The 27,604-nt window shown below is 43.6% G+C and overlaps 1 protein-coding gene across 7 annotated transcripts; it reads right to left on the bottom strand.

Annotated features, from left to right (window-relative positions):
• Nucleotides 1-1,879: 1,879 nt before the first annotated feature.
• On the bottom strand, nt 1,880-27,266 carry LOC117265517 (microtubule cross-linking factor 3-like). 7 transcript variants are annotated; one of them, XM_033640052.2, is made up of 12 exons: nt 25,403-27,264; nt 23,535-24,350; nt 23,068-23,292; nt 22,815-22,973; nt 22,221-22,292; nt 21,526-21,845; nt 21,100-21,259; nt 20,517-20,586; nt 19,754-20,300; nt 19,505-19,634; nt 19,046-19,368; nt 15,141-15,278 (listed from the first exon to the last, which is right to left on the bottom strand). In XM_033640052.2, the coding sequence occupies exons 2-11, from the start codon at nt 24,288-24,290 to the stop codon at nt 19,258-19,260; spliced, it is 2,550 nt and encodes an 849-aa protein (XP_033495943.1). In that variant the 5' UTR covers nt 24,291-24,350; nt 25,403-27,264; the 3' UTR covers nt 15,141-15,278; nt 19,046-19,257. The 7 variants fall into 7 exon arrangements, with proteins under 7 accessions (XP_033495942.1, XP_078028055.1, XP_078028056.1 ...); XM_033640053.2 differs by lacking the exons at nt 15,141-15,278; nt 19,046-19,368 and having other exon boundaries at nt 19,734-20,300; nt 25,403-27,266; XM_033640051.2 differs by lacking the exons at nt 19,046-19,368; nt 19,505-19,634; nt 19,754-20,300; ... (6 more) ...; nt 23,535-24,350; nt 25,403-27,264 and adding exons at nt 1,880-3,280; nt 3,363-3,398; nt 4,291-6,181; ... (2 more) ...; nt 10,006-10,308; nt 15,598-17,278 and having other exon boundaries at nt 15,111-15,278.
• Nucleotides 27,267-27,604: the final 338 nt, after the last annotated feature.

The following is a 27,604-nucleotide window of genomic DNA, read 5'->3' as shown; positions in this document are numbered from 1 at the left end:
GTCTTTTACTTGTAAATATATTTTTACACTGTTGTATCGCTACTTTTATTTAAGTAAACAATCTAAATACTTCTTCAAGCACTGCTGTGAACACACAGAAAGCCGCTAGCCAAAATGTAGCCTTGACACTTAGTCAGCAACCACAGCTGCAAATCAGAATACCTACAGTATGCATAATATAGTGAATGGAAATTGTATCTGCATTCTTTTATTCAAGGCTGCAACAAAACAAGCACTGAAAAGGAAAAATGACACAAGGAGATGCTAATGCTAACAGCTGGTCTCCTGGCAATGCAGTTTACCCTAATGTGTTCATCAGTGAGAGATCATCACAGCACTGATAGCTATGGTGGAGGAGTGAGAGAAAATGAAAAGGCAAAAGCCTTCCGGGTACAGAAAATTAAAAGATCTGCAAATTTGCACAGACCATATATTTTGTTCTTTGTTTGTGTTGATTGCTCATTTGCTCTTGTTGTTGTTTGTAATTAATACAGTAAATATAAAAGATTGTTTTTCTATGGTGTGGGGTCCAGGGGAAGCTTGCATAGGGTGCTAAATGTGCTATGTCCAGCACAGATCAAATAGTGGGCATAGCCGGTAATTGTTGTCTGTGTATGTTGTGGATATGGCATTGTATTGAAGCATCAATGGAAACAAGCTGTATATGTTTGCACGATAAGACGCAGATTGTTCCACAAATTCTTTCCAGTGTTATTGTATTTTCAGCAGCACTGGAATCGAAACGGTTAGCACTGGTTATATAATGGTTTCAGCATCTGGAAACCTCCAGACTTGAGCACAGGCCAGTACTGGGACTCGAAGCTCCTGCCCAGCCTTGACACAGGAAAACAGAGTGAGACAGCCAACACAGCGCTAGGCCAGGCATCAGGAAAGGATGACAATATTTATATTTATATCAGCGCCAGGGTAGGATTTCTGGCACCATAACATTGTGGCACCTGTTATTTCAGTCAGCCCAGGGTGCCAGGTTTCAGGGTGAGGGGTTAGGTGTCCGTCCCTCTCAGGGCCAAGGATTTGTACGGAGGCGTGTGTGTGTGTGTGTGTCCCTTTGTATGTTTATGTAAGTGAATAGGCATGTGTGTTTCTGAAGGTGCAAAACTGATTCATTCACCAGACAGAGCAGTAAAACTCTGATACAGGTATTTCTGTACTTCAAACAGAAACATGAATGAGTAAAATTGTGCTCATTATACCATCTGATGTAAACAAAGTCACCCACATTTAGAAAAAGGAATGCATAAACATTTATGAATGAATACACACATTCATAAAAAGGCACAGAAACATGCACGCACACTATCAAAGTGATGGACGGTCCTTCTGCTGCTGTCATGTAGCTCTGCAGCCATCACTCAGAGGCAGAGATCACAGTGTCACCAGAGATGTCAGCCAACAAGATTGAAGGAGCCAGACAGTCGTTTGGTTCTGGCGCTTCATATTTGAGAGTTGAACGGTCACTTAGGACTCCTCCTGATGCAGAAATATTTCTGTGCCATGTTTGATTGATGATCAGAGCTTATTAAATCATTGCCCGTTAGGATTGCATAGGCCTGCACTGAGGCACGATAGCTTGCTTAGCTTGTAGTCTTTTAACTCGAATACTGAAGATTATTGGAAAAAATAATTATCAACTTTTGAAATATTACTTCAATAATAATAATAATGCATCTAATAATAGTGCTTTCACAGTCACGCCTCACACATGGGTTTACACTGCCAAGAAATCATTTTCAGAGGTGTAATTACGTGACGAGTTAGTCAAAGCTGCACAGCATGACAACACTACACACAGTTTAATGCAAGTGTAATGCAAATGTAGATACTTTGGTAAGTGATGTGAAAAGAGAGGAGAGATCACTAAGTCTGTATGTTTATTACACAAAAAGAACAGCAAAGGCATCACCTTCATCATGATATGATTCACTACTTTGACCCAAAAAACTGTAATGTCCTGATATGTGACCATTCAGAATTAGTAAAAGTAGAAAAAAGGCTTTTTAATCTTTTTTTTTTCATAAGCATTATTATTATTTATGTTATGCATAAAAGCAGGCTCTCATGAATGATGTTACATTTTGATTGGAAAAAATCAGCAATGGGTGGACAGCAAAAATAAATGCCATAACAAACAATGCATTTGATTTTCAAATCAGGAAATGCATGTAAAGAAACCAGCCTTTGGTACAAAGTTATAAAAAAGGAACTCACATTCACATTTTTTGTGTTACTGTAATTATGAAAAATGTAAAACCAGTCATGAATGCAAAGCAAAATGTTTTAGTCACAGGCAAGGTACAGTCCAGGCGTGTACTGTAAGTAATATTCAAGAAGGCAGAAACCAACACTGCTTTATTCCACACACTGAGTGATGCTAGTGAGAAATCTCTGCTTCACTGCCTTTGTCTCTGAATCCACCGTGATGCTGCATATTGTGTATGTAACATCATATTTTGTGCAAAAAGCACACAAAACATGTTGCACACAAAATACAAAATACAGTACATATTAAATACATCATTCTGGGTTTCATTTGGCTGGAAGTTTTTGGATCATTTGAATATAAGCAAGCATCACTTTTAAGGTGTAAATACAGTATATAGAACAGAAGGAGACGTGGAGGGTCTGTTGTTGGTACATCTGCAAGGCTACACTAGTCAAGGCTAGAATCCAGACCTGAGCATAGGACATCCATTCAGATGGTTGGCATGAATGAATGACACGTTGGATGTGATGTTTTCACTTTGCGGCTATGTGTGATGCCTGGCAGGTCCATCGGAGCATACTGCTGAATAAGTGAAGCTGCTTCAGATCCTCTTCTTGCCTTCCTTGGTCAGTTAGGCTCCACTGGATGCCACATACATTCTTAGTGAGCTGGTGAACTCACAACTAAAGCACTTCTGAGTCTGTAGGAGTGGAGAAGCAGTCTGCGTTTGATATGTACAATAGTAATGAAAAAGCAACGTTCAGTGTTCAGAGGTTTTCACCAAAGGCTTCTTGTTGGTTCAATCACACGGTGAGGTGGAGATCAAATGATGACAGTCTCTAGGTGAAAGGCGTGTGAGTAAGTAAAAGTGGAACTGTGTTTCTGGAGGGGGAAGGATGGAGGCACTACAGGGGTAGTAGAGGGAGAGGAGGAGGTGGAGGAGGAGGAGGTGGGGGAGCGGCTGGCCCATCGGGAGGGGAGGCGTCGATTGGCTGGACGGGCAGGCCTCGAAAAGTTCTTCTGAACTGAGGAGGAGATACAGGACTCTTCGTTCTCCTGTGGATAAACAAATGAATTACCATTTAGGATTATCACACCGCTCTATCCACAATTAAATTCACACACTCAGATACTTTACATTTTGTCACGTGTTCCATCTGAAGTCTTCTTGACCCTGGGGAAAACAACAGGCATATTTCAAACAGGAATACTCATGTGGGAAGATCACACAAGATCCCGTTCTTCTTGGTCGAGAGAAAAGCGTCTCAAGTGGAGTACCTTACACGTGCTGTGGTTCTGCTGCCACTTACCAGATTTTCAGAATCTTCAGTATTTTGGACAGCGCTCCTCTGTTGAGGTTGAACTAAAGTGGTGCCTCTAATTACATTCTTTTCATGAGGTCAAATGAAATTGGCTTGATAATCGCTCCCACAATTCCGTTAACATTTGCATGACTTAAAAGCAGTGTAATCTCTTCAGCTTTCCCGTTTCCGTGCTCTGCCAATGGCATTTAGTCAGCTGGCTTCTTGCAGATACTTCTGTAATTACTACACAAAGGCCAGAAAAAACTACTACCTCCAGACCCCGTGGAAGGCCTGAAAGATGAAAGACAAGTTGTTGAGGGTGATGGACCTCCTGCCAAGTACTTTGTATTCCACACCGCCAGTTCCTTTTGTTGGGAGCCTTTAAGCAATGGAATGGCCCAGATGCCCAGATTATAATGGAGGCTCTGGCCCGCTTCTGTCTCTTAGCACATACCAGAAATAAACAACATTCCCACTGGAGCTGTCCTCAGTCAAGGGCAATCACTTAGCGCTTCGGAATGGGATGAAACAAAATGAAATGTGTGAGTTCACCCAGGTCCACTGGTGTAATTGGCCTTGAAAATATAGTTTGGCTTTAATTGTATTTTGGTCAAAACAAAATGCAGACTTACATATTTTATTCCAAGAGAACGACTCTAAATGTTAACATCTGTAAGGAGAATAGCACACCTGCTGAGTAGCAAGGTGGGTGCTAATACACAAAAGTGTGAATACAGACTGTGTTTGTCAGACTCTACCTACCTGCACTGTGAGATGCACCTCTTTCACACCAATGGCACTGTGGCTGCTAAGCTGTGCATGTGTGGTCTGCGCCTGTGAGGTGTGTGAAGTCTGTGTGTGTCTCAGAGTGGGAGGTAAGGGCAGAGGGTCCATGTCCAGCATGTCCAGTTCTGTGACATTCTCCTCCTGCCTGACACCAACAGTAGGACTTGACGCCATCTCGTTCGGTTGGCTCTGGTTCTGTTGAGCCCGGGCTGCACTCTCGTAATTCTTAAGAATTCTTTCCACTGCCCCGTAGTTGGACCTGGAACCCTCAGGCCGGGGGTACGCAGCCAGAGTGAGGGCCTTCCAGGGATGGTCATTCATCATTCGAGGCCCAGGTCTGGAGGAGTCCGACTGAACAGGAAGAGCAGACGCATGCCTTAGCTGTGCCTGGTGCCCTGGCTGTGTCATCTGTCTTTGTTTGTTCTCAGCAGACAACTGCTGGAGTGAGACACCAACTCTGGCTGGCTGAGGCTTTGCTCCATGGGGATTCTCATTCTTAGAGCTGGAAGCATCCACATTCTGACCTGGCTGGGTATTTGCAGGCAAGACAGGCTCAGACAAGAGAGCCTCTATGGCTGCTCTGTGCTGTGTTTTCCTGGAGGGACTGCTTGCTGTTTGAACTTTGTGCTTGACCTCAGAGTGGTGTGCAGGACTCTGAAAGGTTGTAGTTGTTGCCTCCCTGAGTCCAATCTGTGGCTGTTCAGATGAAAGGTGAGAAGGGATTTCTTGCTTCATTCTGACCTCTTGAACTTCAGGACCACATCTCAATCGCCTCGGTTGGTCCTCGGGGCTCTGAACTGTCGAACTTGAGGTGGAGAGAGATAACGTGACTTTGGGATGCACACCCATGTCGCTAGTGATGACATCAGTACAATGTGACTGAAATCTTGTCTCCCTGGGAGGTAAAATCTCATCTGATGCACGAGTTGCTGTTAAGACTGGCTGGTAACCCACAGAGCCGGCATCTGTTACTGTAAGACTGTCATGTTCTTCTACACCACGACCCATCTCAGCCTGAAACAAAGTTCTGTTGAACTCGGCTGTTTTTTGTTCCAGCATTATGTTTCTTCTGGAGCCCTGGAGGTTGGGACAGGCAGGTGGTAATTCGAGAGAGGACAAGAGCAAATCTAAAGGTAATTCTTGGACAGTCTGAGGCATTTGTAGCTCGGGGCTTTTTAAATTCCCAACACCAGGGCAGTAATCTGAGCGCAACTCTTTTCCAGCCGTCAGTATGTTGACCTCAGAGAAGCTTTTCTGGACAGTCCCATATGTCGACAGCTTACTGCCAGTGAACTTGCTTGCATCACAGGACCAACGGTTGTGGCAGCAGCCAATATTACATTTAGGGTTAGTAGGTACAGCGCATGATGCTACAACACCGTCAATTAAAACTTTTCCTTCGTTTTCTTGTAGCATGGCCTCAAATTTCCTGACAATAGATGGGCTGCTACACTTTCTGTCCACTACAATACAGGGGCTATGGCACTTGCTCACTGTCGCCATGGGGGAGTCTGGGATGTGGAGTTCTGTGTCTGGAAGGGTGGGGGAGCTCAGATTCCAGGAGGAAGTGCGAGGAGGGATGGGTGGACCTGCTGCATCAATCTCAGAGAGTACTCCAGGGCTCGTCTGTGTTTCTCTGTAGCTGTCTGGATCTGTGCTGCTTGCTCTCCAGGCTTTGCTCTGCCCTGTGTCGGCCCGCCAGGTGTTATCTGGTGAAAATGTGATCCAGTTTTCCCTCCCCAGGGCCCGGAGGTCGTCATAAATCTGGCTGAGGTCGCAGGGAGCTTCATCCGCCTCCAGTTGGGTTTTATCATGGCCAAATGGCATCTCTCTCTCCTCAGGTAGGCACAAAGATTCAGATCGATTCCTGAAGGATATGAAACAGTAAAATGCATTTACTCTTACAGTAGGAGCATCCAGACATAACATGTACGTGATTATCTTAGTTCTATGTCGACGCCAGGAAGTTAACATAGCTAAGGGGATTTAATTACCTCTTATCCCCACTCTTCTTTCTGATCTCATCCTGGTAGCTACAAAGCTCCTCGCTCACACGGGCTATCTCCTTCAGAGCCTGAGACACAGAGGAGAGACAGAGACACTATGAGACATGCTGGATACAGTGTATTGTTGAAGTAGTAAATTTGATGATGAGGTACATAAAGAGGATTATATATTCAAAGTAACTGAGGAATGGCAAAGACAGGTATACAGGAAGTCGCACAGGAACACTGATAATAAAACAAGTTTTCACAGAACAAAAAGCAAAGTAAACGCAAGGGATGATGGCCACACCAATGTGTCTATACTGTTTATATAGTTTTTTTAACAAATCAAAAAAATAGTTTGAAACACTCACAGCATTGAGAGCCGTGGTGTTCTTCTTCTTGTCACTGCCGAAACTCAGCTCTGCCCAGAGAGGTCTTTCTCTTTCGGTACCTGGAGAGACATTTTGCTGTGGCACTCCACATCCAGGAGCTCCATGACACAAAGCCTCCAGCTCTATTGCATCCACAGCTTCCATGCTAGCAGCGATTGAGTCTTGCTGCCAAGTGCCTCTGGATCTTAACTCATCCACCAGCTCAGGTAGAGAATGGTCATTCTGAGTGAGCTGACCACCAGCATCAAATTCAAAGAGGCTGTCGGCTTGGAAGCAGGTGGGTTGGCCACCATCTCTGTCAACACAACCATTGCCGCTGATGTTCCTGTTGTGACCTAAGCCAGGTAAAGGTGGCTGTCTTATTGGCTCTGACTGGCTGCTGCTGCTAAGCGGCTCATTGTCACTGAGCAGACTGGAGCCTGTGCTGGTTGAGCGTATGCTAAGCCTGTGTACAACATCATCATCCTGCTTCCCACTGTGCAGTCCGGTCCCGTCTCGCTTGGTCCTCACGTCACAGTACAGCTAGAAACAGGAAGAGCAAATAGAGGTCAGCCATACATTATTAGTCTTATGCTGATTGATAGAAACATTGTAATTTACAATACAACATTGGATTTTGCAATAATTAAGCAACATTACATAAACCAACAATTTTATTACCAAATTCAAGCAAAAACTTCTTCCATTCAAATAGTTACATAAACCTTTTGTATTACAATATTATCTATTAGATCACAAAGGTACACCTGAGTCAGAGTATTGTATTAAAAGGACCATAGATTATTAGCATACAGCCTTTGTTATGACTCTACTCTTACTGGATGTTTATGAATGAGGTGAAATACAGAATGCTGGTCAAGAATGTACAGATCAGATGATATAAAGAATGTCAATGTCATAATATATTACACTAACAGAACTATACTGTATCTACTGCACACACACACACACACACACACTCACAAACTAATATGGGATGACGAGAAGTCAGGCGAGACACCATAGCAACGAATCTTATGAACATATTTAGGCTGCAGCGGAGGATTAAAAAAAAACATTCAAAGAATTCTTTCAAATAAAATTGGATAACCTCTGGCCTCCTACCATGGGATCCCAAAATAGTAGCCTAACTATTTCATGTTGACTGGGCTCCTTTCCCATCACGCAATGTCTAGATGGGACTACTGCCTTTTAGCCTGCTTTATTCCACTGCTGTTTTCCTCTCTCATTTTCTGGTCTCTGAGGGGCAAATGAGAGCCACATGTTCTTTTCATAGCAAATTGTTCCAGGGCCTTCGCACTCTGTCCAACTACTTTTGTAAGCCTTCCCTCATTAAAAACTCTAATCTGCTCCTCGGGGCATGTCAGATTTTGACTCAGGCTTTTGTCACCACCCATGCTACACTATCTCGTTCTTTACCTTTGGCCCTCTCTCTTAGGCTCATTAATTTGCTTTGAATTACTTCCCTCTCTGGCCAGTCTTATCTTGTTAGACTCTCTTATCCACAAGTTCTCATCGAACTCCACATTTTATCCCAACAAGCTGAAAAAGTTCAACTTTTTCTTTAGGGCAGCAACTAGCATTTCATTTCATTATATATAAATCTACTGAAAAACTTGGTCCATGCACTGATTAAGCATTTGGTTTATCACATAATGAAAAATGCTTATAACAAGTCCATAGAGCTCAAGATGAAGTCTTCCAATTGCTTGTTTTGTCCAAACAACAATTCACAACCTTAAGATATTTACTGTCACGTAAGACAAGAGGATTCACTATCATGCTGCAGCAAATAATCACATCTGAGAATCTGAAACCAGCTAATTTTAAATATTTTTTATCAATCAATTATCAAAATAGTTACAGATTACTCTTTGGTCAGTCTACTAATCCATTAGTTGTTTCAGCTTTTTCTCTCATATTCCCCTAGCACAATTCTACTTAAGTATACAAGCTGAAGCTAGCGGTCAAGCAGATCTAATATATATCCTTTATTTAACCAGGTAAAAGCCTCATTGAGATTAAAATCTCCTTTTCAAGAGTGACCTGGCCAAGAGGGCAGCATAAAACATTATTTAGTTAGCTCTAATTAACATGTTCAGGCATATTTCCAAACACAAACAATGAAGAGAAAAGTAATGTTTTGCTCATTGATTCAATTTCTCATTAAAAAAAATGACTGAATAATTTGACACAAAGATGAAACAAAGGGCGCCATATGAGTGCATTTTATATCATTGTCAGTGAATACACTTTTCTGTTTTGGTATTTTGACTATCACAGATTATAGCCACCTATAGAAGAGTATGTTTTTAGCCATCAAAGAAACTGTTTAATAATTTAACAGCAGCAAAAATACATTAAAACATCCAATTACAAAACCCTTGCACAACTCATGCAGTATAATCAAAATCTAAGTTATCCAGTATGCTCAGTACTTCCCCAGCAGAGAGGAATTTCAACCACTGCCTCTACTGGTAGATTGTTTGTGTTATTGTGTGACTTTGGTATCACACAATAACACAAACAAACGAGGCAGTGGTAGACCAGCAGCTCTCGTGTTCAGCGGGTAAAATGACTGTCACTGTTATTGGAGTCTGGCTTTGAAGAAGAGAGCACAGATAAGTTAAACTTTAGGGCAGTTCCCCATCATAGAGGACTGTCTGTTTGGGAAGTACTGAGCATATATAAATGAGACTTATCATACTGGATGGGTGGCGTGAGAGCTGTTTTGATATAGTTTTGTTGTAGTTAAAAACAGACCACTTTTGCTTCAGTTCATCAAGAATTTTCTCTGTTTTTGGATTCTTCATTCACTATGGAGGCATGCAAGGAAAACAAAGTTCCCTTCCCAAATCCAATGTAACACAGTGTGAGTAATTGATATACAAATGGTCATTTGGAAAGTAAAGTATTCCTTGACTCTCAATGTGTTTCTGTTGCACGCCAGCTTCTCTGTCTACATCACTACAGGATAGCCTGTCTCAACCACTGCCTCTGGCTCAGACACAGAGATTAGAGAAATAACAGAATTCTCGTCATCCTCCGTGCACTCCTTCCTTTCCTCATACTTTGCAGCTGCACTGATCACGGATATTGTTTTGACAATGATGATGGTGAACAGGATGTGTAGGAGGGAAGGGTTACACACTGTAGGCTACTCAGTGCATAGGAAGCTGTAAATCATGCATAAAAAATGGGGAGAAGTTTCAGAAGTTTGGGAACGGTATTACATACTTTTGAGGGTTTTCCTTTATCTTACTTTTACCTAAATCCAACCTTAAACCGCAAACCAAATCATTAAACCTCACCTCTTCTATTTTCCTTTGCATATCCTTCAGCTGGCACTCCCATTCTCTCCTCTCCATGTCGAACCTCTCCAGCAGTTCGGCTTTCTCCCTTAGCCAGTCTCTCTCATTGTGCTCCAGGCGACAGCGCAGGTCCATGGCTGTAGAGTGTGTGTCCTCCAGGAGCCTCCGCTGCTCTTCCCTCTCCCGGCGGAGTGTTGATGTCTCGCCCTGCTGTTCTCGAGCACTCCGTGACGCCACAGCACCAGGACCTGCTGCTGACTGGACCCCTCCACTGACCAACCCAGCACCCTCTTTAGCCTCCAACTGAAGAGAAAGAAATGGACGGGGAGTGTAGAGGGCACAGAGGAGGAGAGAAAGGAGACCAGGGAGATGGAAAGGGAAGGAGTGGGAGAGACAGTGGAGTAAACAGTCCGTGGTGATAAAGTACAGATTGCAGTTGGGGAGAAAAAGAGGATTGGAGCCAGATGACCAGACAGGAATGAGAGAAATTGTTAAAAGTGGAATTAAGAGAATGAAGGAGTGGCAGGAAGAGAAGGTGGAGGAAGTGAAGGAATAATGCACCACGGGGACAAGTGTGAGTGGGTTCAGAGGAGGGAAGAGGGAGAAAAGAGAGAGGAATTGACAGATGAATATCCTGTAAGAACTCACACACAGGGTTTATGGGTTCAGAGTTCAAGTCTCTTTTCTGTTATTTCACTAACACAGGATGCAGTGCAGGATATGGCAGATTCAGGCACAGCAAATGATGTCTGCAGAGGATACATGTGGCCTCAGTCAAATCACACTCTGGTGTACCAGTTTTTAGAGAAGCACAGATTCACACAAAGAGGACCTCTCATTTTTTCTGATTTCTGACTAATTATAATACTTTACAAAAATGCAAATTCTTTTAGGTTTAATGGTACATTTTTGTTTTAATGAGAACATTACTGAGTGCCTCTATTCAATGCCCTTTCGAAGTGAAATACCCTGGGTATTTCCCCTGGGAATTTCACTGTGGTGGGTACAAAAACGTAAGCAAAAAAGCAATGTTGTCACTACTTAGAATGAATGAGAAATTTTACAAAACAGTCCACTGTAGACCAATTTTGTTAACATCAAATATTTAAGTCCTGGTGGTCTGATTTGGACTTCTAAATTAGATAATGGTGCTAGGAAAAGTAATCTGAAATGTCTTCTGCCAATGAGATAATACAGGGGCATTATCTGATCTAGAGGCTTTCCTCGTTTGCAGTGTTAAAGAATAAGAGTGTGTTTTAGTACATAGATCTGTGCATTCTGTGGTAAATATGTGCATTTTTGTTGCTTGTAAAAAAATGTTGGTTTTGGAACTGGAAAGAGCCCAAGACAACGCCTGTGCACGTGCATGTGCATCGTTACATGTGTGTGTATGCAGTGTGCGTGTGTGTGTGTTAGAAAGGGGGACAGAATGCATACGAGCATGCCTGAGTGTGTTATTTCAGTGTTCAGTCACAGACAGTGACCAAAGCCTTCTTACAAGCCCCGGTCATGGTGCTATTTCTGCCTGTGGCCTGGGGTCATGAAATTATGGTGTAGGAAAACAAGTCAACCCTTTCTGTCTGCCTGTGGCTCTTCTCAAAGTTCTCCACAATTACAGATGGATGTTGATGGGTGCTGTCCGCAGTCTATTTAAACATCCAAATGTAAACAAATAGTGAAAGTGCAAAAATAAGAGGGTTGGAGGCAAAATAAAAGAGCTGAAGACCATTTTTTATTGATTGAGATGGCAAAGTCTGCAAACTCTGGAGGAACTTTACATGCAACATCATTACAGCCAGCTCAGAAAAGACACACCCATGCATGCACACACATTAAATCAGTCTCTAGGAGCCCTCTCCAGCTACCCTTGGACACCCTGTCTGTCACTGCATGGCACAGGGTATATAAAGGTAACTGTGTCACCACGGTGACCCACTATAAATAGCGGACACACAGCCTTGTACAATGTCACATTCCTAGGGGAGGTGAGGTAAAAGGAAGAGGGGGGAGTTGGCTGCTAAGGCAGAGTGAGATGTCTCCTAGTTGCCAGCAGCTTTCATAAATCAGAGGCATGCGGAGAAATATGCCAGGAAATATCCGGCCTAAGACCTCTGCCTGGGACCTTGGATGCTCGCTTGGTATTTGGCGGTAGAAGTGCCCAAAAAGGACGGGGAAACAACATACAGTAGTTACATTCACAGCCATAGCCTTCTGTGGTGAAGGTGTGTAATTAAAATCTCAAGAATAGAACAAGCATGCAACTGTTCATGAGATACAAATGTAGTCATGTTTAATTAACTCACTTGTTTACTTAGAACGTAGAATTAGAAGAATTTATGACACACAGCCTCAACTAAGCCAAATTCAAATTGATATAATGATTTGGCTAAACTGTTTGGAGCCCCAGAGCTTCAGTTTCTCCACTAATCATAAGAAAAAACAAAGGGATAAAAACCAGCTGCTGACCGCAGCCAAAAATGTGTTAAAATAATTTAAGATGTGGAAATTTTATGCATTAAACTTCATTTATAAAGCAATACTGCAGCACTTTAGCTTAAGCAGACTCTCCTGTTTGACTACAGATAAGGACACCTTCACCATGACAGTGTGCAAATGCCATTTCCCTTACAGCATCACTTAAAGTGACCTAAAAATTCCAACTTACTGGACCCAGGACCTTAAGTCCCCTGCTTGTTCCATTCACTAACTTGGATAATCCTCTACAGTAGGTCTGGCTGCCTTTTTATGAATGTGTGCTACTTCAAAGTCTCTCTACAAATGTGAAATAATGAATGAACAAAAGCTAGCCATCCAGAATATTAAAGTTTATTATAGAATACTGCAAGACTCTTCTCAGACATGCATGCTGATTCTACTATTGCTTTTCAGCTTAATGCCATCCTGGATTGTCGTCAGCCTGATCAGTATAGCATTCAAACAGCCCTAACAAGTATTACTTTCTATCCCCTTCAGACACTCAGTTTTCACTCACAGCTAAAAAGTGGGATCTCCTCTGTGCTGGTACAGTGAAGTCAAGATGTGAAAAGTGACAGAGAAGTTTATCACCCATGCTAGCACTGAGTGAAATTAAGTCACACTCATTTTGTTGTACTGATATCCTTGCATTGACTTGCATGCATTCCTTTCTTGTCTGTTTCTTTACCCAGGTTCCAAGCCACATGTGATTTATTCAGTAACTCATGTATAAATGAATGAAGTGAAATGAAATGGCAATGCAATCTAATTATATTTTTTTTATTTTTGTGTTCTGTTTAAATGTAGTATGAAAGAGTGAATGGTTAAAATGGTGCCCATGAGTGACACAAGGTAGTTCGTAGACTGTAAATGAGTAATTTGATTGCTGAGCTGCGAATGATTTCAGAGCACTTGACTTGATATATACTAAACCCGATGAGCAACCCTAGATTAGCACTTGGTAAACACGTACCCAAAACTATAAACTGTGGCAGGATGTGGCATCGAGACAAAACAACTTTTACAATGGAGCCAACCCCGCCCAGCATGGCTTAACTCCAAGTCACATGGTCTGTTTGTGCAATCAATACAGAATGTGCATGTGTGTATGTGCATATTCCATCCAAAATTATAGTACACTTTGAACGTCCTCGCTGATTCTCCAGACTGACAAAGCTCTCAGAGGAGGCAAGCAACCAAACAGCCTCTAATAAAGATGCTTATGCACATCAGCATCTTGGTATAAACATCAGTGTGTGTGTGTGTGTGTGTGTGGCATCATGGTATAACCACCTGCAGTAGATTAAGCTGCTTTCTCCCGCTGCCACAATGGGCTTTACAAACACAAAACAGAACAGTAAAAGTCTCTGTTTTTATAAGGCTCTCCGTCAGACACACTGGGAGAAGGCACAGAGCCAGCAGCAACAAAGAGAAGAGCTGAACAGCAACATTGTGCCATCTACTCACACAGAGGGAATGACATTATGGCAGTTAAACCATCTGTGTGTGTGAGTATGTGATGTGTAATCTGGGAAAACCATGTTGCATTCCCTTGTCATCGTGTCAGCAGCAGTCCAAGTGCTCTGCAGTGTCATTGTACCACCCTGTTAATTTGTGGCACTACATTTCTGAGTTCTTCACTTCACACAGAATCATTTCATTTGATGATTTGAGGGCTGCGTGATTGGTGAATGCGTGACCAATCAGTTTTAAGTCCGTGATAGGAATCAGAGGGCGCTCAGCTGGCAGATAAAGACACTATCGTCACAACATCACAAAAGAACTTGAGATACAACGACACACAAAGACAGTCAGTACACAGAGGACTTTCTCTTTTTCTGATAAGTTTTCCCCTTCTACTTTTAGGCAACCAAATAAATCCATCTTCTGATATAACCAGAAAATCTAAATCCCTAAAGCCACATTGCTTTGAAGAACAGCCATGAGTGGCCCTTCAAGTGTTCCGTGCAATGCCTGACACAGCGTGGCACTGGTATGCAAACTTAACTCTGCAAGTATTTTCAGCCCATTTCGAGACACGCTTTACAGTAGCTGTCCAAGGCAACAATAGGTTAATATTTCATCCACTTGGAGCGAGCTGTTAAAAGCCAAGTTGGGTGTCTGTGTCTGGCTGAGCGGGAATAACTACATTTGTCTCCCCAGTGAAAATCTTTTGTCTAAGCTGAGGCTTGAGTTGGATGGATGCCAGGGTGACTTATCACCCTGCCATGTGGGTGGCAAACATGGTGATCCCAATTTACACCAAACTGGGGGCCAGACATACACACACATGCACAGACATGAGAAATTACACAAACATGATACCCACAAGAAACATTAGACATTAATTGCCATAAAGCATTCTTTACGTGCTGTAGACTACTTTGGTATTGCTGGTAAACAAGATTAGTGTTACTATGTATTTGGATATCTGTCTCCAGCACACACACCAGACATGCACAGCTATATATAAAGTAATGCTTACATTTCTCTCACACACATACACAAATACTACAGAAAAATCTGCAACTGACTAATAATTTGTTTGCAGATGCTTTTGAATATAGTCTTAAACCCCAAATCCCACCCACCCATCACTGTTGTCATCATCATCATCATCCCTGAGTTACCTGTGCAATCCTGCATTTGAGCTCGGCCTTCTCCAGCTCCCAGGCACATCTGTCTCTGGTGTACTGCAGCTGAAGATCGCTCCTCTTCTCCTCCTCTCTCTTCACCTCCGCCTGCACTTCCTCCAAAACTGTCTTCAGGTCCAGCAGAATCCTCCTGTTCTCCCCTCCCTGCATGGAAACACAGTTGGCATCAGTTTTTTCAACCAAATGACGATGAACTGGCATATGAAAGTTGCAGCATCACACAGTGGAATCGGAGAAGAACTAATGATAGATGATTACACTATTGTATCAAAGAACAGCAAATTTTAAATTTGATGCCCTGAGGATTATTCAGGGAATGTAAAAGATTATACCACACAACACAACAAATTCCCTGTGATCTTAGGTGCCACTGATAACCTGCAACTTCCCATACAATACTGGCATAGAAAAAACACATGGAAATATATTCAGCTTTCACAGGGGTAATAAATATTTCAATCACTTGTATATCAGCTACTTCTCTCAACAATGACTCCTTCTCCCGCATCCATCCTTCTTTATCCTGTACGTGTCGCCTTTTCAAATCCTCAAATTTCTTTTTCAGCCTCGTGTGTTGTGTTTGCTGCTGCTGCTGCTGCTGCTGCTGCTGCTGCTGGGGTTCGGGACCGGGCCACATTTGTCCCCTGAGGAGCTCAAGCCGCGTCCCTGCTCCACCGTCTCCTCCTCCACCCGGTGAAGCGGCGAACTGGGACTCGTAGATGTGACTGAAGACGGTGGGCGGAGAGGAGATCCTCCTCGACGGGCTGCGACTTTTGCCCCTGCCTCTATCTGCCCTGTCCATCCTGGTGCACGGCACAAATTCCCATCCCTGAGACGGGACGTAGCCCCCACCGGCACCGCCCCCACCGTGCAGCCCCGAGCCGTTCATGAACGCACTCCACATTTCTCCAATAACGCATTAAAATAAAACTTTTAAAACACCTTAATGGAAATTAGAAGCTGGTCACCAAGCTATTTTGTAAGTCTCCATTATTGGTCTGTAAAGCATAATTTTTGACACAGTTCTGAAAACTCTGCAACTGATTTTAAGTTGGTTGCATACTAAAAGCGCCACTTATCCAAACCCGACCAAGTCCCCCGTCGGCTGCACAGCAGGGCTCAGGACAGCATCCACGGCTGTGCTCACACAGGCGACGGGACTGGACGTCTTGGTCCCATCCATATCCTCACAGAGACAAGGTCAAGCCGTCATTCTTGTACCACAGCCCCCTCAGTATCCTGTTTTTTTTAAATCTTTTTAGGCTATCTCAAAGACTTCCTCACTGCTGCACCCCTGCGCTGCTTTTCCTCTTGCATGTTTATAACGAGATCTGCGGACGCAACTGTGTCGTCTCTCTCCCCCCACACAGAGTAGGCGACAATCCAGGGTTGGCCAAGACAGACACCCAGTAACCACTCCGACGCGAATGGGAGAAGTTCCCAAAAATATCACGGAGCTCACTGATGTAAGAGCAGCGGAGCGAGTATTTTTACTCGCTGTAACCAAGAGTTTATTTTCCTAGAGCCAGATAGCTGGAAGGAGCACCAGAGGAGCGTCCATTAATCAACACCGGATTGCTCTAATTACGTCGCTGGGTTAACACCTTGCGCTGTATCCATGGCAACAAATCCATTTACACCGTGATACTCACAAAACAGCTGTATGCTAGCAGACACTCACTTAGAGGCAACAAAACACCTAGTACGACCTGAGGGCAACACACTAAATGTCAGAAAGTAAGCGGTAGGTGTCTTACCTTGTTTTAAAATAAGCTAGTTTCCTCTTTTCTCACGCGCAGCTGAAGAACTCCCACCCTTCACCCATTTGTCATCTGCTAACGTTATCTTAGCATGAGAGGGGGCTGACTATCACGAGGACAGCGACGAGGGGTGGGATTTTACTCTATTGATATAATAGATAACACAAGGAGCAAGCCAATGTGGACTCACAGTAGCTTGTCTGTTACGTCAGGCCTGAAAAAATGTATTTTGTTGCCCTTGTGTTAATGTTAAATAATGGTAGGCTAAGTACAGAAGCCTAATAGTAACGCGCGAGATAGTTCTCTACAGTTTTATCAAATGTTACGCTCGAGCGCCCAAAACAAACTCCAAACGACCACATCTTCCGTCTGAAGCCACACCAAACATTTTGGTGAAGACACCCTTACCTCTTCCTCCAATATGGTATTCAACGTTGCAATGAGTGTCCTGTCCTTAAAAAACAGCCACGAGAGCCCCAAATTTCAGCCAAAGAAGTAGTTGCAGTGAAGTCTGGACTGGAATGTAGCGGCTTCGTTAAAAACAACTGGAGGAGCGACAGCCTGCAGCTCAAATGATGCTTTCATTAACGGGAAATAAAATCCTCCTTTCTCCCTCTTTTCCTCCCTGTCTCTCTCCCACTCTCTCCCTCCACAGCTGGCCCTAATATGTGACGTAAAACATCCCACCGGTGGGATGAAAGAAGTGGACCGGTTCCGCCCCCGTCCTGGTGGTCAGGTCCGTTGGTTAAACAGATCAGCACATTTCTGGCTTGATTTTGTCAGACCCACCCAAGGGCAATTTACACAACTCTGAATGTCACATGACGCACATGTTAGTAGGCCTATGGGTAAAATGCCAACACTCCTAACAAATTCCCTGTGCATGATTTGTTACAGATATTTTATCATGACTCAGACAGTGTAGTTGCTTAAGAAGACCTTGAAAAAGACAAATTCTTGTTTCAGTGACAGATGCTATGTGAGTGAGTCAGTATCAGTATTGTTACTGTGAGTGTGCACTTGAGTATGTGTATAGTCTGTGTGCACTGCCCCAACAGTCATAACACATCAGTATTCATGTGTACTGCTCATAGGCCTGACTGGCGCTGCTCTCACATGAAACCATAATGTTTAAGTACAGGCTGTGTGGTACAGAAAATTCAAAGCCCTCGCTTAAAGGAATGCTTCACCCACAAAATAACCATTTGTAAATCAATTTGTCATACCTTGAATACGTGAAGAAAACCCAAATGCCTTCATGAAAAATGGAAACATATTGATTTATTGGTTGACTGAGGACCATGTTTAACGACTATGTCAATTGCCCTTTTACAAACTCGCACACAACTTGTGCAGTATAATCCACATCTCGTTTATCCAGGCGTATATGCTTAATACTTCCCAAACACGTACAATTTCACTAAAAAACGTTAGTATTGGAGTCTGGCTTTGAAAAGAGCATAGACATATTTTACTTTAAGTTAAGTTTTAAATAGTAAGGTCTTAATGTAAATGTATGTGTACTGAGCATATGACCAGATAAATAAGACTTGGATCATGCTGCATGAGTTGTGTGAGAGCTTGTAAATGAATGTTTTGATGCAGTTTTGCTGTTGGGTGTATATGTTCGCCATTTTCCAGGAAGGCATGCAAGAAAAGCACAATTTTCTTCACAAATTCGAGGAAATACAGCATGAATAATTGATTAACAAATGGTCATGTTGTGGGTGAAGTATTCCTTTAAAATGCTCTTCAGATTTTGGAGAACAGATTTTTTTTAACCTGTAAGCAACATTATATATCTTCTCATTATTTTTCTTCACATTTAAGAATCTAATTAAAAGCCCTGCATATCCACTCAGGGTTTTTTTCAGATGCTGTGGCTGATTATATCTCTGCTCAGGTTGAAATTGGACTGAGCGATGTGGGCAATTACATGATGTCCCCAAATTCTATGTACTAATAACAGCAAAGTGAGACAGATGTCAAGCAAGCACAGTTGTTACATGCCCACACAGACCTGAGATGTGTCTAATTAGGCATAGTAAGTGAAAACACCTGTGTGGGCGTACTATTTTTCTTAAAACCTGAAGAAAGATAGTCAGCAAAAAGCTCATCAATCACAGTCAGAAAGTTTAATGACATACTCACCTAGCAGTCCACTGTCACTCCAAGGTGTTTGGTCTCCAGTGAATGTTGAAAGCATCTGAGCAGATGAATGGTTTGGATCATACGCGGAAAATGATAATGTCCTGTACCTTGAGTGACCTTATGTGACGTGTTCAACATAACAGAATTAAAACGAATGAATGAGTAAAGAAAGAAATAATGAAATATACGTAATATGACATTAAGTGTGTGCTTTACAGAACAAAGAACAGGGTGAAAAGGAATACCAATTTAAAAATGGTGGCATAAGAGAGTGAGGAAAACAGAACAAGAATGAGGATCAGCAAAATAATGGGCTGAAACATCTTGATGGGTGACAGTTAAATGAAAAGATTGGGGGACAGAGGGAGTAAGGGGGACATTGACAAGTAGTGAGTGCATATTAGAGAACAGAAATAACAGTTATTAAGTCATTCATTCATGTGTTTGCAATCAGCTTACAGACAGTGGCTCCTCTGCCTGTTTATCGTCCTGCTTGGGGACATCCAGCCGGTCTATGAAGCTCTGCAACTCCTTCCTGAAGGCTTTCATCTGGGCGTTGATACGATACAGCAGCTCGTGCTCTCTGATCCTGTGGAGCACAGGTAAAGTGTGTTTGGAGATATTTCTTGAAATGCTGTACTTAAAGGGTGAGGGTAAGTTAAATGGAGAGATTACTGAGATTTCTAACCACTTTCATGTGTTTAATACCTCCCACCCTCCTCATCCTCATCCAGCCTGGCAAACAGCTCCCCATTGGTGACGTATACTCGGGCCTCTGCGATGATAGTGCTGGTGTCAGCGATGAGCCTATCGATGGTCCGACCCAGCCTCTCCGCCTCGATGCGGATGTCTATCATCTGCTGCCGGTCCTTCAGGCTTCTGGCTAAAAAACGGCTGTCTACTGGTGAGTAAAGGGAACGTGTTGGGGTGAGGCAGCGGATATTCCTCACCTCATCTGAGTCACTCTCCCCTCCAATGGGGCCCTCACGCTTGCGGTGGGGTGGGAGGAGGCGAGGGGAGGATGCCGAGGCTGAGGGGGTGTCGTCATCCCGTCCTCCGTCACTCTCTGCGTCACTGTCCCGAGGGCTGCCGCGGATGCCCAGGTGGGACGCCAGGTCATAGCGCTGCATGTTGGAGAGGAGCACGCGGTTCTCATACTGGAGCTGCATGACTTTGCCGCTCAGTTCATTGATTTGCAGGCGTGCTGCTTTCAGCTCCTCCTGGAGGACCTCCACTTTAGTGGGGTCAGCTCCTCCTGGGGTAGAAACAAGGCAACAATGAAAAGTGGAACACCTCCGCAAATGAGACTTAAATGTGCAGCTCCTGGAGGCTTCATGGTACACATTTTTCATCTGATACAGATTTATCAAGCTGAAAAGAACAGGTTATCTCCTGCTCTGCAGTGCAGCTGTTTTGTCCCCTGCAACAATGACTTACAGAAAGACGCTAGAAAGATGAAAAACAAACAAACCTCCTCCATGTCTCGACCCAGCTTCATGGGACCCAGCCTTGTATTTCAGTTTATTGAGCTCATTTGTTACCTAAACATAAAACTGAATGTTATTCCCATGTGTATTTACTGTTGCGCATATGATTAGTTTGCACATTCAAATTTCTTATCTATGAGGCTTAGATAACAGACAGCTTTTATAAAAGGCTTAAGAGTCATTGATGATACCAATAATAGCAGCAGACACACAAGAAAAGAGGAGACACTTGAGAACGTGGCGTCTTACATCACTGACAATAAAGCATCTTTGTGCTGCCTAGTAATATCAGAAAACATATGTCATATATTATTTACAGTCTGGTGCCATTTTGATGTAAATTTTTAAAATATCACACTGCTTAACAAGGCTTCAAATAGGGGCTGAGTTAAATAAATAACAGTCCCAGACAGAGAAACTGAAGGGGGTTATTTCCATACAGTTGTGAAATAGTTACTGTGCTGCAGTCGTACTGAAAGTAGTTTTCGTCCCTGCATCTTGCAGTAACAATGCAGTGGACCTGTTGAGTAAATTGACCCTTTTCAGAGCACAGTCTACACCATCTACCTTTTTGTTCTCTTCTTCCACATCTGCTAAATTCCTGCGGAGAAGTTCTGCCTCATCCTCCACCAGCTGAAGCTGCTGCCTCAGCTCTGACAGGGCCTCGCCCTGCTCTCTGCACTGCTGACTTCCAGTACCAGAGCTGTCCACTCCTGCTGCCGCAAGACTAGGTGAAGAAAGAAGCATTGATAAGCTAACATTTAATTTACAGCCCCCTCTTTTCTATTCAATTTTTTGGGGGAAAAGAGGCTTCACCATACATTCTGGTTAAACTCAACCATGAAAATGATTTTCCTTCTCACAAAATATGGATTGAATTCTCCCTAATATAGAAATATGACGCTTTTCCTTTCCATTACAAGTACCATTATATTCCAACCAATCTTTTCTGGTGTTTCAATCATCTAGATCTCATAAATGAAAGCAAAGTACCTGTCCTCCCTCATGTCATCCAGTTCAGCCTTCAGCCCCCTGTTCTCCACCTCCAGCTCCACAATCTTCCTCCCCAAGATATTCGCCTCCTCCTCCACTAGACGTAAGCGGAGTTTCAGCTCTGATTCACGGGTGGTGGGAGGCCCTCCAGCCTCACCTTTAGGCAGTGGGCTGTCCACATCACCGTAGAAGGAGCGGTACTTCTGCAGCTCCTGCTCCAGTCGGTCCTTCTCCTTGTCAATCTTGGCCATTTTTTTCCTCATCAAGATGGCTTCCTCCTTGATGAAGGCCAGCTGGCATTTCAGATCCTCGTTTTCTTCCTGTGAAAAGAGAAGAGGCATTCTTTATTTGTCCATTAAATTTCAGTCTTATGAGTGGTAATTCATTTTTACAAAGTCAAGTAAGAAAATACACTTTGTAGTTTTTCTCGTGTAAATTCTATTTAGTTTGGTAGCGTGCTTAAAATCAACATCATTGGGATCAGTATCATTGCCGCAGCACATATTGTAATGGAGTGATAGTTGTGTTTTTCCTCATGTTACTCTCACTGACTTCCAATTATGACTCTCTGATGCCTTGTTCTGTAAATTACATTTTGTTTTAATTTTGAAACCACATTGCAAAAACAACCCCATTATTAAACATCTCCACCAAGTTCATAACATTATAATCTAATACTGTAAATGCTGACTCACCTCGACGGGGGTCTGTGGAGTCTTTCTCTCTGCTCTCTGCCCATCCTTACTTCCTTTTCTTTTCAGTGAGAGCTGCAGGGAAACAGTCGTTACATCATCATCATCATCATCATCATCAGCTCACTGTTTTCTTACTGAAGACGGTGATATCATCCAGATTTATGGAGCAGTGAAGGCTCAGTATTGGAAAAACAGGACTGTTTAAAGCCACCCTCGAGAACATCTCTGGTAAAATATTCAAATTCAAGTCACAGTGCTCACAGTGCAAGCATAATAAATGCCTGAAGGAAAAACATCCACCAAAAGAACTTGTATTTGTTATTCCTTTTATCATGTTTGTGAGTGTAAAAAAGTATCCCACAAATCTTAAAACAGATGTTACGACATAAATCCGGGCAGTGGGAGTGTGCCATTACTGCCTCTTGCTCTGTCCACCCTCTCCCCAGCCTGAACCTTTAGCATTTAGCATATCATTAAATCTTCAACCTAAATTCAATATGGTTCGGGCCATAATTTACATTGACACATTCATAAGCACAAAGACACAGAGGGTTACAAAAACATTACACAACACACTCCACATCAGCCCCTCACCTCTTTGGCTTTCTCCAGTTCATTCTGCAGGGCTTGCTTGGTGACCTCCACCTCTATCAGCTGTTGCCTCAGCTTCTCATTCTCGTCCTCAGTCTTTGTCCTCTTCTCCTCCACATTCTCCAGCTCGTGGTGCAAGCGTACAGACACATCCTTTGCCACCTGGGAGTGGGACAGAGACAGAAGGAAAGAGAGAAAATGTTACTATTCATAGATATGAGGGAACAGAATGATGTTCAACCCACCGTAAACTCACCTTGAGGTCTTGCTCCAGACTTCTGAGCAGCTCTCCATCCACCTGGCCACTTTCTGCAAACCGGAGCCTCTTCCTTTCAGCCTTCTTCAATCGGTACTGAAGGATCCTACAGTTCTTGTTGGCTCTCTCCAGCTCTCTGCGCATGTCCTGCAGTTGGCAGGCGTCTTCCTCATAAAAGGTGTCCCGCATCTCATCCATCTCAGCCCGCATCTCCTCGATTTCAGTCTTGCAAAACACGGAGTAAATAAATAAATGCATCTCGAAATAATTAAATCTGCTCTCCAAAAAAACAAAAGTTGGACAGTTCTATATAACACACACTTTCAAAACAAAGCACGCAGCAACGTGCAAGAGTCATTAATCAACCTGTAGGCAAATACAACAGGTGCGACCATTGCGCATGCAAAAAATGACAACTTCCCTCAACAAAAATACATTACCAGGCCTGTAATATGTTACCAATTTACCTTAAGATCCTCGTTTTCATCCTCCAGCCTCTCTATATCGTCCTGAAGTCTCATGTCTGGCTGTGCAGCCGGTTGTGGACAGTCAGGCTCGGGGGACAGCTCCGGCTCTGAGGCCGGCGGTGATGCCGCTTTCGTCTGCATCTTTGTCCCTTTCTTCCCCAAGCTCTTATTCAAATGAAACTGTATCAGCTCGGACTGCAAGCATCCCTCCTTCCAGAAACCGGGTCCGCAGCCTATTGTGCCTTTGGAGCTCTTCTTGCTGCCGCTCGTCGCCGCTGCGGCCTCCCCACCTCTCGGATTTTTGCTTCTCAGTTTGGGGGATTTGGATGCGCAGGGCTGGTCGGAGACGACGCGGTTCGGATCTGCTCTGGGTGGCGCGGAGGCATCAGCGGCAGGGCGGGGGGAGTCCTCTGGTGTCGGGATGCTGCCTCTGTCTGCCGCCGCCGCGGGCCTGCTCAGCGTCGGGCTTTCAGCACCAGCAGCCTGGACAGCAGCCGCGCCTCTGACGGTAGGAGCGCCTCCGGCCTGCCGCTCCCTGCCTGTGGAAACGGGAGAATGACCTCGGCTGCTTCTCCCTCCTCCTCCGCCTCCTCCTCCTCCTGCTTGCTTTGACGTGATGGGCTTTGACGAGTTGCTGCCCTTCTGTGTAGCTTTAGATCCACTGTCTTTAAGCCCGGCCGGAGACGACGACCGCTGCTGCTTCCGGCTGCTATTGTCTGGCTGCCGCGGGGAGTCGGCAGAGGATGGGTTCATCATGGTGTCAAAGGCTCAGCTCATCCTCAACAACATCCATCTCTTTCACCAGTATCCCTGCAGCTGGAAAACAATAGACTTTCAAAAGGCTACAAAGGATGTATAGGCTAAACAGCTTCATAAGAAAAGGTTATCCTCTACAGGTCGACCAAATAATCCAAGTTTGTTACTTTGACTAGACTGAAAAGCGAAATAATTTTGGTTATTTAAAAACACAGGCACTCCAGCCAGGACGCACCATGAATTTTAGATGTCTCTTTTTAATATAAGCGAGGCTAATTAGGCTAGTGCCCAGAGACAGGTACGTGACCACCAGTGATTATGCAGTCGGCCATTCGGCCCCTGTTTGATGAGATGAGTGTGAGATCGGTGCAGCTCGGGCAATTAGACAGTCATTTGCGTCATGTGCGCTGCCGAAAGGGCAAATGGGCGAGAGGGAGAGCAAAGAGAAGACAATGTCATTGGCTATTAAAACCTGGAGAATCAGCCTGCCAATTAATCCGCGCTGCCTGTTCAGATGACAGAAATTATCTTTTGAGTGGCCTCTGATCTGATCCTCGACTGACCCAAAAGACACAAAGGACGGTCCAGCTCCTCGATACAAAATAAGCCACATCCAGGCTTACAGGAGTTCAGCCTTTTCCCGTCAGCCATTCTTATTCCTGATATCCAACATCCCCGATGACTCATTACTCAAATGGATGGAAGATGAGCTAGAAAAGTATCAGAAGCAACCGACACAACGTTTCCTGTACCTGTTCCACAGTTGGCACAGTTTATACATTTTTTTCCTTTGTCTCATTGGTTTTTAAAGCACCAAAAACCATCAACACAATACCTCACTCAGTCCTGGTTGAATAAAGAACACCAAATCAGTCTAATCAAGGAAGAAAGAAAAGCTCCTGTCCCTATTTTCTCCTTACAAACAACTGGGAGCAGCAACAGTAAATCAAGCCAACTTGAAGGCCTGACAGCACAGCACATAATGTGGACCACAGTCAGACATTTGCCCTTCATACGGGTTACTGTTGTCACACTGATGTAAAACACGTCTGTGTGCTCAAAGAAAAGACATTATTACGTGAAAATCGAGAAGCTCCGGATGAATTTCTTACCTTTTTCTGGGTGTTTTGTCGGATGCTGAAGGGTAGTGGTGATGGGGAGGCAGAAGGGATGCTGACTCGAGCGCATCCCGACCACCAAGCAACCTGTTTCAATATTCATGACATTACATCATCGTTGGGAGGGCCGGAGCTGCACGGAAATGAAGCTGCACGCAGGAGGCTGCTCTCATTGGAAGAGGACGAGAAACTCTCCCTCTCTCTGTCTCTCTCTGTCACTCTGTGTCTCAACAGTGATTGGATGGAGCCACCTGCAACTGTTCACTCACCTTGTATTTAGTTATTTGAATTGACCTTGGGTATGTGGATTTAAATTGACCAATAGAGAGAATGCATCCGCTCCCAAATGTTTTTCTAAGGGTATAGCACTGCACTGTATGTCAGGAGGACAATATGACTGAGACTTCAATGGACACTATTCAAGAGCTGTCACAGAACTACAGCAAGTACAGTGTATTTATCAAGAATTGGGGATTTTCCGCACATATAGGAAGTGATGTGATATGATTTTTGCTTCTTGGCTGCTGTTATCTTCTTGTCTCTCATTTTTCTGTCTCAAAATCCCAGACTGAAGCTGTTGCACAAATGTTCTTCATGAATGCCCAGTGATCATTTGTCAGAGTCTATGGAGAGGAGAGAATGGGCTGTACTTTCTGTTGTCAAGGGCTAAATAAGACATTTCATTTGGATTTCTGCCTGCCATTCAGTTCTCCCAGAATTTGAATCTGTGTTCTAAGGAAATGGAAATGTGCAATTAGAGTGGATTTGGTTCGAAAACAGGTTCATGTGTGAGGTTTTCCAGTGGAAATGGTTACTGAGGAGCGTTTATCCTGTCTGGAAACAGACCCAGCCCTCCTGGGTTCCTCATATACTCCAGGCATCTTCACTTTGATTGAATTATTTTGCAGCAGGCCAGACCCATCTCACCAGTCATTTGGAGTTTTTAACTCTTGGCCCTGTGCCGACAAGATAAAGTGCACACAGCCATCTGAAATGGCTCATGGTTGTTTAAAGATACACCACAAAGTCGGAGGACTGGTGTTGCATGCATCATCCTTGTGTGAGTGAAATAACAAGTAAGTTTGCAGGAAGTGCCGGGGATTGACATGAATTGAAAGCTCGGATTCTCTCTGCTCTGAAAGTTTTATGGCATGGATTTTAGCTTCTGTCACGGCTTCAGTAACCACAGCTCGTATCCTCCTACCTCTGTGCAATCCATTTGCTTCTGTCACTGCAAGCTTTTACAACACTATATCTTGATCCGAACAGAAATAAGACTGCTCTCTGTTGTAATCACCATTTAATTGCCAGACAAGATGTTGCAGGGCCAATCAGCCGGCTTTGGCCAGGAATGATGATCCATTTTCTCTGAATGGGATAACAGATGTTTGGGGTCTTGCACCCCCTTTCACAGTGACACACACACACACACACAAACACACACACACACACACACACACGCACACACATTCATCACTTCCCCCACCTATCCTCTCTTTCTGCCCCAGGACTATTCAGTCATTTGCTTGCATTAAAGTGACAGATGTCTGCATCATGGAGGCTCCCATGTGCCAGACGAGATTACTGATTCTGCTTTGTCTTGAGTCAAACAAAAGAAGGCAATGTTTGTTTAGGAGAGTGTATTTTCATGTGCTGAGAAGACATTGGTTTCTTTCATTAGTGGGAAATGTTGAATCCTCATGTCTCTTAATAGTTTGCATATTTTATATTTTATCTGGCAGTTAAAAACATCTGTGTATGTTCCAGTATGAATGGATGAGAAACATAAATTGACTGCAGTTTTCACACTGGATTGAATACCCTTGTCTTTTTGTCAAAATACTTCATTAGCACTTATTTCTTGCCCGTCTGTATCTCATCCCATTACAGGAAATGTAAGGGCTACTTGTTCAAGACTTGGTATGAGGCTCACTCATCATGAATTCTTGCCACTGTAGTCACTATAGTTTTTTCCCTATGTGACATCTTTCACTTCCAGTCCTTAACCACGCACCATACACTGGTGAGAGTGCAACAGTAGCTGTGTGTGAGAGAGAGGCTGTGATGAACTTCCCTCTAAAAATATCACTCTCATTCATTTCACACTCGCAAGTCTCTCTCTCATTCTCACTTTCTCTATTATTCACAAACACCCTTACTCTGGATCATCACGGTAACACTATGTGTACACGGGGA

The sequence above is a fragment of the Epinephelus lanceolatus genome, chromosome 10 (assembly GCF_041903045.1).
Source record: "Epinephelus lanceolatus isolate andai-2023 chromosome 10, ASM4190304v1, whole genome shotgun sequence".
Lineage (NCBI taxonomy): Eukaryota > Metazoa > Chordata > Actinopteri > Perciformes > Serranidae > Epinephelus > Epinephelus lanceolatus.
The sequence above is the reverse complement of the archived record's forward strand: the minus strand, read 5'-3'. Positions and strand labels throughout refer to the sequence as shown.